The 13,828-nt window shown below is 44.3% G+C and overlaps 1 protein-coding gene and 1 non-coding gene across 3 annotated transcripts; one reads left to right on the forward strand and one right to left on the reverse strand.

The window, feature by feature from the left end:
• Positions 1–2,418: 2,418 nt before the first annotated feature.
• LOC124683377 (vacuolar fusion protein CCZ1 homolog) lies at positions 2,419–7,832 on the forward strand. Of its 2 annotated transcripts, XM_047217908.1 has the most exons (10): positions 2,420–2,638; positions 3,320–3,413; positions 3,968–4,151; positions 4,327–4,436; positions 5,378–5,473; positions 5,585–5,739; positions 5,803–6,046; positions 6,203–6,358; positions 6,604–6,833; positions 7,344–7,832. In XM_047217908.1, the coding sequence occupies exons 1-10, from the start codon at positions 2,460–2,462 to the stop codon at positions 7,372–7,374; spliced, it is 1,479 nt and encodes a 492-aa protein (XP_047073864.1). In that variant the 5' UTR covers positions 2,420–2,459; the 3' UTR covers positions 7,375–7,832. The 2 variants fall into 2 exon arrangements, with proteins under 2 accessions (XP_047073857.1, XP_047073864.1); XM_047217901.1 differs by having other exon boundaries at positions 2,419–2,638; positions 5,585–6,046.
• A 499-nt stretch (positions 7,833–8,331) lies between these two features.
• Positions 8,332–8,402, reverse strand: TRNAG-CCC. Its single transcript has one exon. It is a non-coding gene; the product is annotated as a tRNA-Gly (tRNA).
• Between the last annotated feature and the right edge of the window lie 5,426 nt (positions 8,403–13,828).

Here is a 13,828-nt window from a genome sequence, read left to right on the forward strand (position 1 = left end):
TCAACCTCTTCGCTTATTAGTTGGTTTCTGATTTTGATTAATTTACCCTGTCATTATAACTAAGTTGTTTTCTCAATCTAACCAAGTTGGTTTTTGTGTAATCATGCTTTTACCTTAGTTTTTTTATGCTATTTCTTGTCAACCTCTTTGCTTATTAGTTGGTTTCTTATTTTTATTAAGTTGCTCTGTGATCATAACTAAGTTGTCTTTTCAATCTAGGCAATTTGTTTGTCTGCTTTACCTTAGACTTTCAGCTATTTTTCAATCTCTTATGTTGATCAGTTGGTTTATGATTTTGATTAAGTTGATCTTTCATAATAACAAACTTGTATTATCAATCTAACTAAGTTGTGTTTTACCACCTAACAAAGTTGTTTTACAAGCCAACCAATGTCCCTGACTTTTCATTATGATTTAATTAAGTTGCTTATATCAACATGCCTAAGTTGTTTCTACCATCTAACTAAGTCGTTTTTATCACCTAACCAAGTTGTTGTACATGCAATGTCCTAAGTTTTATGATGATTATAATTAAGTTGCTTCTGTCAATATGCTTAAGTTATGTTCACCATGTAACTAAATTGCTACACACGTCTTAAGTTGCATACCCACAATTGCCTAAGTTGAATACACACAATTGCTAAGTTGTATGCCCACTAGTGCTAAGTTGCATACCCTACACCAGAGTGATAACAACTTACTTTTAGAGGGTGGAGCAACTATAGCATGCATGAAATCCAACTCAGTCGGGTTATGGTTGCAACAAAAAGAACACCATCAACTGCAACTGAGAACAATTTGTTGCTACACACGTCTTAAGTTGCATACCTATTATTGTATACTCCTAGTGCTAAGTTGCATACCTCATTTGTGAAGTTGTATACCCCAGATGCAACTTAGTAGGGTTATGGCTGCAACTTAAAAACCAACTGTAGCAAGTTGTTTATTTTTATTAAATTGCATCCATTTACCAACTGGGTTGTAGCTAGATCAAGCAAAATTGCATGTTGGAGATGATAGGTTGCATTTGCCGACAGTAAATTGTTGTTTCACATTATTACGTCTAAGTTGTCTACCACTAGTACTAAGTCAGGTAGCACCATGTCTAAGTTGCCTATCACTACTATTAAGGTTGCTAGCACCATAATAGTGAAGTTGCACACCACTTGGGTTAACTTGTCTATCTTTGTGGCTAAGTTGCATACCATTAGTACTAAGTCCGCTACCACCATTGTTGTGAAGTTGTGCACTATTATCGTAAATTTGCCTACCGCCACATTTAAATTTCGCACCATTTGTTATGTAGTTGCATATCGTTGCTACTAAGTTGGGTACATCGAAAACCAAGTTGCGAACGATACTAGTAGTACAAAAGTTGCTTGTCTTAGTACTATAAGGTTGCCAACTGTTTTGAGTATCTCGAAAACTAAGTTAGCGACAAAACACAGAAAATAATGAACTTGCCTATCACTTTGTGTAAGTTGTCTACCATTAGTACTAAGTCGGCTAGCTAGTATCAATGTTGTGAAGTTTTGCAACATTGTCGCGAAGTTGCATACATGGCCTAAGTTGTGCATTGTTTGTTATAAAGTTGTATTTTTCGTTGCTACTAAGTTGTCTATCTCAGAATGCAAGGTACCAAGGATACTATCAAATATGGTTGGCAACAAGTAGTGCAAAGTCGCAGGTCTAGTATCATGAAGTTGTTCATTGTTATTGCTAGGCGAGTATCTAGAAAGCTAAGTTGGTTACAAAATATAAAAAAAGTGTAATGAAGCAACTATTTGTACTAAGTTGCTTTTTTCGCAACACTAAGTTGCTTTTCAAAAAAAAAAGTTTGTCAAAACATATACAAATGAGATCTAGTTTCGAAGATCTAGTCGCGAGAGACCCAACGGTGAAAACGGATTGCAATTTCAATATACAGTCTAGGAGTTATGACTTTTTTTAAAAAAAATACATCTAATTAAATATGCATGTGATGTCCATTTGCTCCACTTTCTATATTTGGGCTGAGGACTAGATTGGACAAACCAGCCCCCGGAGGCTTCCTAATCGCGTCCTAAAAATTAAATGGTGTTGAAGTTGAGCGAGCACGAGGTGAGGACTAGCAAATCCCAGAAAAATGTCCGGCCACGACCCCACCTTCCCGTCTCGCCCCCTCCCGTACCGCCGTACCGGACCGCACCGACCCGTCCCGTCCCGTCCCGCACCGCAGTCGCCGATTCCAGCCAACCACCCGTCCAGTTCCACGCCCTCCTCCTTCCTCCCTGCCGCCGCATCACCCCACCTCTCCCCCTCCGCCGCTGCCGCCCCCACTGGGCGCGAGGTAGCCGGATCTCTCTCTCCCACGACCAAGCGTCCAACCAAGTTTAGCTCCGGCTGCGCGATCCCACCTCCAGGTCTCCTCCAAGGGGCTCGCCGGTCGCGCCGGTGGTTCCTCGGTAATTCCGGTCAAGATGGGGCTGTCCTCGGCCGCCGCGATCGAAGGGGCGCAGCTGTGCGTCTTCGACCTCCGGAGGGGGCAGCAGGAGGGGCAGGAGCTCGACAAGATCCTCTTCTTCCACCCCGCCGACTGCCCCATCCTGCTCCAGCTCTCCGTCATCGGCCTCTGCGAAGGGATCATCACTTTCACAAGGTTGGTCCGCTGCGTGATTTCTGGCAGGAACTGAACTTGCACATTTAGTCGCCCTTCTCCTTACCACTACCAGCACAGTCAGAATCTTGTAATACTATTGTTTGGGCAACATTGAGAATTTTGTTTGACCGTGTTGTCTGTGTACACTTCACACAGTCTGATGATCTAGTGCGGTAATAGGTGCCACCATGCTGCTCCCGAAAACATAATTAGGCACAATTTTTTCACTAAGCTGCTTTTTGTGGCAGATCCGTACCTAATGCAATGCGAATTTAAGGCTATTCGGTTTGTTGGCACGGCCTCCTCCCTAGATTTTACAAGCAAGAACTTGCATATGCTAGCTGTGCACCTCTCATCTCAGTGTTTAAGGGTCAAAGTAGTGTTTATAAATGTACGCCATTTGTGCACGTCTTGTTTTTAAAGCTACTAGATTCTTCACATTATTGCCCCTTATGCCGAGAATTCACATATCCGATTACATTTCCGGACTATCGCAAACATCTATTAACACAGACTAACATGGAGCCAAAAAGATCTGAAGATTGGAGCTCATTATATGCAGCAATACTTCTGTTCTGCAACCATTGTTAATCTTTATTGTGCTATAATTCGGTTCTTGCCTTATTTTGATGTGTTCAGCCATCTCATCTCTCTAATGTTAGTTCTGTGAGTTATGTGCAGAATATTTTCTCCAGAGGATGACTGTGAGGTGATAGAATCGGATAGACACTCCCACGTGTTTTACCAAGCTGAGCCAGATATTTGGATGGTTCTGGTAATGGCTGTTCACTACATTATAGTTGGCATTTGGGTTCAGTTGATGCAGTGTGGCTATATGCGTCTTTGTTAGTTTACCGTTGTTTGAGTGAAATGCTTTCTTGTTAATAATGTATGCTTCTTGATGACATAGTTCCTTTAATCTAAATGCAGAATGTAAATGTTAGTAGTTAGTGCAGAATAACTGAATAAGTGGTGACTAGATGGCGGCTGTTACCATTCCATGGTACTTATCGCAGTATATGGAAGGATTCATTTGTAGAGTCAAGAGAATATCCTAAGATGGAATAAAAAGACTTGCCTTGTGTGGCATGTACCCATGTTGTACAACAATGTAAATGTAGACTAAACGTAGTTGAGCATTTTTGCATGTTACACACTTGAAACATTTGCGGTAGACTTTTGATCTTTAGTTGATGAATATAGTACTTGTTCTTTAATCTGCACTTGTTTGCTTACTAATTTGGATTTGCATCCTCTGCACAACAATAACTTGAACGAACCATTCCTTTCTTTACTGCCCAAATTGTTAATGTGCAATTTTATATGCAGGTGGTAGAGAAAACTAAGGACAGTGAATCAACTTTACGTTTCGGTGCATTGCAAGGAATACTTAAAGAATCACACTCACTTTTCACAATGTTTCATGGACCAATCCGAGCTTTACTTGACAGACAACCAAGTGCTGAACTTGCCCGCGGTCACCTCCACACATTTGTTACAGATTATTTAAGCGGTTAGTTTTCCATTATGCTGTGGTTATCATAACTGCTCCGACTTTAATATGATGTATTAAATGTGTGATAGGAACAATTGAATTGAACCTTCTCTAATAGAAACTAAGAAGATATTTGCGAAATTATTAGTTAATCTAATTCTATCTATATCTGATATTCCATGTTCTGGGGCAGATTTTATTGTTGGCAAAAAGCTACAATTGCCTACCTACCGTGATAGCCTAACGGAGCGGGGAACAGTCCAAATGTTAACAGTCTCACGAGAAGTGGCACTTGAAGTTCAGGTAAGCTGTATAGTTCTGAAATCTTATATTTCCATCTCTTGGTTACAGAAATACCATCTAACTGTAGATTTTTTTGTTTGTCTCTTACTCCCTCAGAACTTTGATAAGTTGAAATCATTTCCATGATGCTAAGCCTCCTTTTCTCGCGTTGTTTCTGTATAGAAAATCAGGCAGGCTTATTGCATGCGTTTTTTAGTAGAGTTGTATTCTGGTTTGTAAGCCCCATGTCCGACCTAGTTCCTGTATGAGGCCAGTATTGTATATAGGAATGTTGGTGCACTGCATACCGAACACCTAGATCTGACCTAGATGGGTATGGGAACTGGTTAGTAGCTTAGTGTGCTTTAATCATAACTTGGATCAACTAAACGAAATAATTTAGTATCTGTAAACAGGTTACTATTCCCAATTTTCTTTGTGAAATCTTGTCCTATCCTGTTCAATATTCGATGTTACCAGCTGGTTCCATTGAAAAACTAACCTTCTATTCTTTCATACTTCATAGATATGTTATATGCAATTGTCGAACATGTCTCCTTTGCTAGTTTTTAAATATAGTACTCCCTCTGATCCAAATTAATTGGCACAGATTTAGGCAAAATGTTCCCTAATTCTGTCTAGGTTCACTGAACCTGCGTCAACTAATTTGGATCAGAGGTATAGTATTATTTTTCGATATGTAAAAAGTGGCTCCTTTCATTTTAGGCTTGCAAGACAGTTGAAGTCGTTCTGGATAAGTATCTAAAAGCTTACCTCGTTAGAATTTTTTCTGGAACCAATCCAAATACCATATAACGCTTTTAGTTAATCTGCAGAAGCAATGTGTAAATATTGTTTGTTACTGTATGATCTAGAATCGTGTTTTTTAATAATATCTAGAACCATGTTGATTGTAATAGTTCCATCCATCTATTTCAGCCATTGATGTTTTAGTATTTCAGTCACTCACCGCAGTTCTTGGGTCATGTCTTGGAAACGTAATCTGCCAATCAATTGTATTGTTTGAGGACCTCTTGGTGTCTACAACACTTCCCCCGGTATGATCTCCCTGCAATCACTACTTCTTTTGAATTTTTATTTTCATTTTCTGATTCATGGCATGTGATTTTCGTGTGTCGAAGATTCTAAGTTCTTCATTACTGTTGTAGGATGATACATTAAACCTATACACTTATGCTATCCTGAGGTTGACTCCTCGTGCTTTATACTCTAATGCAAATTCGTGGTCCTATCTGCGGAAAGGGGCTTATGCTAATGCTGGCCCCGCTTCAAGTTCGTCAAATGGAGCAGCTGCAGCAGAAAGGTATCATAGTCGATCTCGTGACACTTCTCCTGGTGGACAAAATCAGATGCATCATAATTTCAGGCCTCTCCAGCGTGAGAAATTGTCCAAGGGGAAGGATGGTTTTGTTGCTGCTGACTTTGCAACTACAGAAGTTCGTGCTGCTGTACCATTGACTCCGATATTGTGGTTCCAGCAGGCAGAGGAGCGCATGTATCTTTGCGTTTATCAGCACAAGAACCTTACTATCTTACTGCTGATTCCAGCTTCCTCTGTAATAAATGGAGAAGAGGGCATTGCTCATGTCAAGAAGCATCTTCTGGAAAATGTGTGTGATCTTTGCACAACTTTCATCATTTTCTTAGTTTGCTGATTCCGAGTTGATCCAAGTACTAGATTGTGGAAAAGTATCGACATACCTTACTCGATATTGTTTATGATAAGATGCACATGAATAAATGTCAATAATTTGATCAACTTGCAGGCATCACAGAACATTGTCACTGTTGAACAAAAACTAACACGGGGATGGGGAGGAGAAAATGCCTATCATGTCGCTGGATATCGTTACCTACTTGTTGATCCAGGCAGAAAAGTATCAAGAGCCTCCCCGCCTGGGAAAGTCACCACCTTGTCAAAGGTTTGTTCATTCACAATGAATTAATTGCGGTATAACAGTTTATTATTTTCTTGATCATTCGTTCGTTTGGGAACATATGTCCATTTCGCTACACTGGTACATGGAGATTGATGATGTTACATTTCTGCATCTTAGTAGGCACTAGCTTGCTTATTAGGTTTAATCATTTTTCTAGGTTATGTGTTCCTTCAGATTGATTTACTTTATCATGTTTGTTGATTACCTTATATGCTGAAATTTTGCAGGATTCTCTTCTTGCCCTGAATAGGCTAAGAGAAGAAATAGATTTAGAGAAGTCAAGAGCTAAGAGGAGTGACCCTACCCATGACAAGGATTATGAAGTATGCATCAGAGCGAAAAATAATGCATGGGTTATTGCTAAAATTACCCGAGGAAGAGAACTCTACATGGCTTTAGAGAAGGGCGGTGAAACACTTCTTTATGCATCTACAGCTGTTGAGAAATTTAGCAACAGGTAACTGTTTACTTTGTGGTGGTTAATTTCACCATGCATTCACAGTGACCATGCCGATGATACTATGGTTAATTTGACTGATCCATGCATCTCATATTGGGATAAGAAATTACTGACATGCTTTGTCGGGCAGCTATACGACTTTCACTGGCAATTAATATTTGCTTGATTTTGCTTTAGTGCGTGATGTAAGAATATGCTCCTCTTTTAATGCCCCAATATAGCGTTGTGTAGACCTTCTGATTTTTTCTCCTAGATACCCGTCTGTTTGAGCAAACTGGCAACCTTCACTTGTATTTGAATGGTACTCTTGGAATTCGTTTATTTTCACATGAATGCAGAAACTTATAGGACAGAAAGCCAGAAACATATCTTACCTGACCTCATTATGTTCCCTACTGTGATTCCATGACACTCCACCTGAGTTGGTATTTTCCTGTTCCTATGTAGCGTAGCATCAAAGACCATAAACTGCATCTAACCTTGTTAATATTTGCATTCCTCTCTCAGGTACTGTGAGGGGGCATTCTCTACAGACTGAAAGCACCGGCATGAGATGCTTCCCCTTTAGATTCACAAAAAAAAGAAGACAACATGCTTCCTCCTCCCACTATCCAGCACATGGTTTTTCACTGGATCACTCATGCTGTGTAATGAATGTGGATCTAATGCCATGACTAGACTCATACCAGTTGTACAGCTGCCTGTCGTTGCTTGCCATGCGAGATTAGAGGCTTCTTTAGAGAATAATGCAAAGCAGGAACGGCATGTTTCTTTAAGGTTTTGCAGCTTGCTGGAATACATAAGACCGACCATATCGTTTCTTTTTTAAAATGCTAACGCTGCACTGCTGACTCACATAGTTGCCTTGCATGTATCACATTGCATATCCGTGATCAGTTAATTGGTGTGTTATTTTGAGTTGCTCAATATTGTACCCAGTTCGCTATACAGCATGTTTGAAATTAGAAATGGAAAAGAGGCTCCAAATTTAAACAAGAGATTAAGGTGCTACTTTCTAGTGCAACTTTTGCTCCCTTGTGTTTTCCTCGCTTGTTGCACAGTTATAGTGAAGGTGTGTGCGAAGATTTGTGTGATGCTTGGACTGGCAATCAGTATGCTTAGCGTGCTGCTGAGTTCAAATTTTCGATGGCCTGGGTTCCAACCTCTGTCCTATCTTAAGATGAAATTCTTGCAGCTGGTGGAAAGGTTGATGCCTTAACTACCCACCTGCGTTTGAGTCATCTTGCTCACGATTTCGGATATGTTGCACCTCTCCTGTAAAAACATGTCGAGTGGCCGAACCATCTCTAGTCTTTTAAAGCGCCAATATTTTCTTAAAGATGACTCACAAAAACAAAATTCACGTGGGTAGATAGGAGGAGCATGCCAGTTTTGCACTCCCAGAAAATAAACACGATGAAGTAAAAGAAGGGAAAACGGATACTAATGCTAATGAAATAGAGGAAATGCCGGAAAATACGCGTAAACAAAAAATTGCGCATCCAGGGAATCGAACCCTGGTCAGTACCGTGGGAGGGTACTATGATACCACTACACCAGATGCGCTTCTGTTGCTTACGGTGCCTTAACAATCATTGTTTAATATAGCATGTTTAACTGTGCTAACCACGCTCATATCGACATAAATATCCTAGCCAGTAGCTCACCCATTCAGAACTCAGGACTCACTAGAACCATGGATGACATGGGAATCGCTCGTGCGTCTTTAGCATCCGTTGGATGATGAGAGAAATTCCACCAGCTCTTTATACGTACTACTAGTGAAATGTCACCCTTAATTATGTGTTGATTACCATCTCGTGCAAGCTGATTGTGAATCCTACATTACCTTGTGGCTTGGTCAAAACTACTTTCTCTGTCACAAATTAGTTGTCTCAGATTGTCTAGATTTGCATGTAGAAGAATCCATGATGTTCGTATTCAGTTATCTGTTGGTGACGGAATTCCTGTGAGCTCCATATGGAGAAGTATCGTTGCCTCTTGATAAAGTTGGACATTGCCACGGATTTTGATAGTATTTCCTGCGATTGAATGGAGGATTAGTGATTATGGCCTGACTCTTGCGGCTAAAGTGGCAGCTCGCAAGGTCAACACCCAATCAGTCAAGGATAGGCTGGCGGGTGAGTGACTCGTAGATTGTGGCCCTGACCTTGGCGAGGCTGGCGTAGTCGAGTTCTTCTCTCTGTGGCACATTTTGGCCAATGTCCAACTGGCCCCGGACGTGGAGGACTCCATCATGTGGAGGTGGTCAAACTAGGGTGTAATTGGCCAAGTCGGCATACAATGCCTTATTTGCTGGGAAGACGATGGCATCAACAACCTCACAAATTTGGAGATCTCGGGTGCCTTACAGTTGTAAGTTTGTTTGTCTCGTCTTGAGGAGTCTGTGTTGAAAGGCGGATAGACACTAGCGGCGTGGTCTCCTGCACCCAGTCGCCTGACCACTTTGCGATCAGGAACTAGAGATGATTCAACATTTGCTCCTGGGTTGCGTGGTGGCTTGGGAAGTCTGGTCGTGTCCCTCTCTTGTTGGGCCAAGCTGAACTGGCTCCCGAGGCTGATTCGAATTTCCGAGAGTGGTGGACCTCGAGGTCTTGCCCAAAGGCCCTCTAGCGTGATCTCTAGGCGATGATCGTCCTGGTATCCTGGTGCACCTAGAGGCACCAGAATGATGTGATGTTCAATGGAGCCGGCCCATTTGCGGGAACCATCAAAACGAAGATCAATGAGGAGTTTGATAGGTGGCATCTAGCTAGGTTTCCACGCTTAGATAGCTTTACTTTCTCGAGCTAGTGCCGTTGTGGTGGCATGCATGAGAGTAGGATTGCGTTTTTGGGAGCTGTCACCCTTTGTTGGCGGCACGTACTAGCCATCTCATGGGTTACGGGTCTTCTAGGCCCTTCTTCTATATTATTAATACACCCTTGAGGGTGTATTCTAAAACTTGTATTTCGTGCGATTATATGTTGTTGTTGTTGTTGATTTAAAAGTATTTTTTTACAATAAATACCATATATAGATAGAAGAAAGTAGTATATGATAGATATACATGACATGTCTGCAACGATAACAAAATAAAGAAGCGAACAAATCTTTCAGATCTTAAAACTCTTTCTTTTCCCATGATATAATTTTATATTTTTTTTCTAAACGCAAGTAAAGAAAACCAAATCATAGACCTATAAATACCATACCAACGAATGTTCTTTCATAATTTAATTTGAGCCGCAAATGCCAAGGGTTTATGCATGCATGCAATCATTAAAATAGTCGATCACTATCAACAAGAGTACCAACACCATTATGCTAGGAGAAATAATGGAACAACCTAGTCGACGAGGAGCCGAGAGTATGAATCACCATTCTCTAGGACATAGCAGTGAGTACAAATATTGGGAGGACAATCCTTCTCGCGACAACTATGAGAAAAGATCCAAAATCAAACCGTCGAAGCAATATCTGAAGGATCATACCTAGAGAAATTTAGTTTCCCACCACCACCATTGGTATCAAGAAGAAGATCTCATCGTTGAGCGAAGTGCCAAAGATTACTTCTCTATTGTAACGAAGCACCGAACATCACACATCTCCACTAAGGCGGAGGGCAACAAGGAGATGTCTACCAGAGCTCTAACCTAATCCAACCTAATAATAAAGGAGCTAAGGTTTCTGCCAAAATTTTCGTCCAACAATTATTTGGACCATTTTACCCTCCCACCAAATTGTATAATACTACAATATGCCATAGTACCGGTTGGCTATTCTTTTTCTCTCCGCCCGTCGCCTACTTCGCTCGCGCTTGCTCCAGGCCGCACGCCAGTTCCGCCTCTGCTCGCCTCGCCTTGACGCCTTCCTCCTGGCCTAAATGCCACGGTACCGGTTCAATATGCGAGCAGAACTTAGAATCCGCCGCCCGTTCCTTCTCGAAGGTGTTGGCTTTGTCCCTCCCGCTCCAGTCTCTCCTTCTCAGCTTCTCCTGAATCCCGCATCAGCTGCGCCCGTCGGGAGAGGTGGTTAAGGCGGCAGAGCGCGAGGCGCGTCGCCCCGTCGGGAGAGGTGGTCCAGCGCAAGGCGAGTCACCCGCGAGGTGGTAGTCGCGATTGCCCCCGGTGGGGAAGAAGTGCCGGCCCAAGCAGCGAGGTCGGCCTCGCCGCCGCACCCCGTGTCTTCCTTTCGGCACGCATGAAGGAGCTCGAGGATATCCGGAACGGTGGCCAAAATTGCAGAAGGCGGCAGCGGACAAGCTGCAAGGACGCGCGCGATAGGAAGGAGAGGGAGCTTCTCCTCTAGCTGAGCAGAGAACGGGTCTGCCCCAACCAACGCAAGCCGCGCGCATCCCACCGCCGCCCCTCCGGCCAGGCCCCCGTGGCCAGCGCCCCTCTTGCGTGTATCCGGAAGCCGGCCAGGCCCTCGCCGACCACCAGTGCCCTTTTTGCGTGTCTCCCGCCGCCGTCCAGGCTACAGACAATTGCCACAGTATACCGTTTCGGCAGGGAACCCGTCGGTCCAGGATGCAGGGGAGTCCAAGGCGCGCGTCGCCTGCGCGCTGAGCTCAGCCTGCCCGGGAAGGCCGGAGAGGCTCCCGACGCGGCCTTGCCCTGCACGGTGAGGACGCCTCCCTGCCTGCCGCAGCACCTCGCCTAGGACTAATTAAGAGGCGGCGAACATAGATCGATTCGGCCGCCACGGTGCGGACACCATGGCCACCGCCCCTTGCACCAGTCCTCCAGGCTCCAACGCATGCGCGTACTCGCAGACTACCCGCTACCCGGCAGCGGCGACAGCGTTGTGCACGCGCGAGGACGACCTCACTCAGCGTGGCGGAAATCGGCGGGCTTCCCGGCTCAGCGCGTGGTACACGCTAACGATCCAGCACATCGGGCGCGCGGACGAGCTCCCTCCATGCGGCGGTGGAAATCGGCGGGCTCTCGTCTGAGCAGCAGCGATGGAGTGCACGCGCTGGTTGTCGGCACAGCCGCACAGGAAGCGCGGCCTTGCAGGGAAAATCGTTGGGGAAGGAAGCGGGCGGTGGCGCGCATCGGGGCGGCAGGCGCTGCGGGCGTCGTTCCTGGTAAGGCTGCGGACCGAACGGCCCAATTAAGGAGCAAAAGAAACAACTAGGACGATTTACTAGCACCAAACAAATTATCAACACGGCTCTGCACCTGCATATAGTCCCACCTCGATCCCGTATAAAAAATCCCACTAGTTTATATCCATACGTTTTCTGGATTGTAACAAGCCATTACCAGCAACAACATCATTCTATGATCTAAAGATATAATGTTGGAACGGATTTAAAAGAGAAATTGCAAGGGCTGGTGGCATGAGGAAGGAAACGAAACAAATTAAAGAGGGGGGAGCAAGGAAAGCAAATACACGTCGGTGGTGGAGAGAAAGGAAAGATATTATGGGGCGCCCGCCAGGGAGAGATTGGATGGAAGGGGGAGCATCGAGCTGCTAGCGATTAGCGTGAATCATCCGCCGTGACCTCCAGCGACACCATTGGATGGAAGAGGGAGCACCGAGCTGCCAACGATAGCCGCCGCGACCTCCAGCGACACTAAATCGGATGGGAGTAGTGGAATTCGGGCGACCCTGTGGGTGAAAGGATAACAAGAAAATGAGTGGCTGTCCTGAGCCACATTATGTTTGTTTTGATATTTTTATATCACACCCAAATGGGTGACAATCAATGTAGTTTCATATCTTCGTAGCATGCAAATTAGAGTTTATTCGGGAATAACTTTTGTAATGTATTTAAACGAAAGTAATAGCAACCAACTATTTATTCTTCTTCTTTTTCTCTTAACGCCAACAGTATAATTATGTGGCACTGCCGCATGTACAGTGTAGCGTGATGGAATTAGCGGGTAGATGATCCAGTGAAGGCGCACCTAACTGTGGTTGATTAATGTGATAAACTTATACCAAGAAAAACATACGCAATATGCCACATTTGCATATCACATACAGGCTTTTAGAATTGATTATGATGGTGATCGAGAAGACAAGTGTCAACACGGATAGTTTACATGAGCATTTGAATATTTATTTATCCCGGTGCAACGCATGGTAAGACTTTTGCTAGTCTATACCTATACCTATATATATATATAATCTATACCTACTAATAAAGGAGCTAACGTTTCCTTGGTTTCGTCCGTACCTGTTTCTGTCGTCCGCCTGGTTCGTTCGTCCACCCGTTCGGTAAATTTCGCGTCGTTAGCAGCTCACCATATCGTATTAGGTCTGGTCTCCCGGCCCTCGTTAAAAAAGGAGTCAGGAAGAAAAGTATATATAAACACTCTGTTGATACACCGCTCGATCATCAGCGTATTCATCGAATTTAGCTAATCGCGATCCGATCAAGGCGCTGCCGATCGACTTTGGAAGTTCTGGAGAGGGCAGGACACGGCTAGGTTTCGTGGCTGATCGTCGGCGTTCTGCCGATCTTGAGATGAGATGCCGTCGCACCTCCCCACGTCGGCGTACTTCTTCATCTGTCGAGGACGTCGAGTGCGCCGGCATGAGCCTCCACGCAGTTTGACGTAGAGACTGGAGGAGGTGGGTTCCACCACGGCGGCGCCGCTTTTCTCCAAGACTTCCTGGCAGAGAAGGCGGCCGAGGTGATGCACATGGCCTCCATTGCCGGCACCAATCGGGGGTGGCTGCTGTCACGGGATCGAGTCGGCGCCGCGCCTGCAGCCATGCCTAGCTAGCGAGCCGTCGAGGTCGCTGTCTTCGTGGATCGACATCACCTTCGCCCTGTGATTTTGGCGGAGATCACTCGGAAGCGTGGTGCAGGTGTAAGACGATTTGCTGGTTCGTATTGTATATCGCTGTAGTCTGTAGAGCGCTTCAAATTTCTAATGATCGATCACGTCAAAGCACTAGCTGTGTGAAGCGGCTCCACGGACTGCGTTCGATCGAGAGCCTCGACCGTGGATTGTTCGAGGTTCTCAAAGAGG

The sequence above is a fragment of the Lolium rigidum genome, chromosome 1 (genome assembly GCF_022539505.1).
Source record: "Lolium rigidum isolate FL_2022 chromosome 1, APGP_CSIRO_Lrig_0.1, whole genome shotgun sequence".
In the NCBI taxonomy this organism is placed as follows: Eukaryota; Viridiplantae; Streptophyta; class Magnoliopsida; order Poales; family Poaceae; genus Lolium; species Lolium rigidum.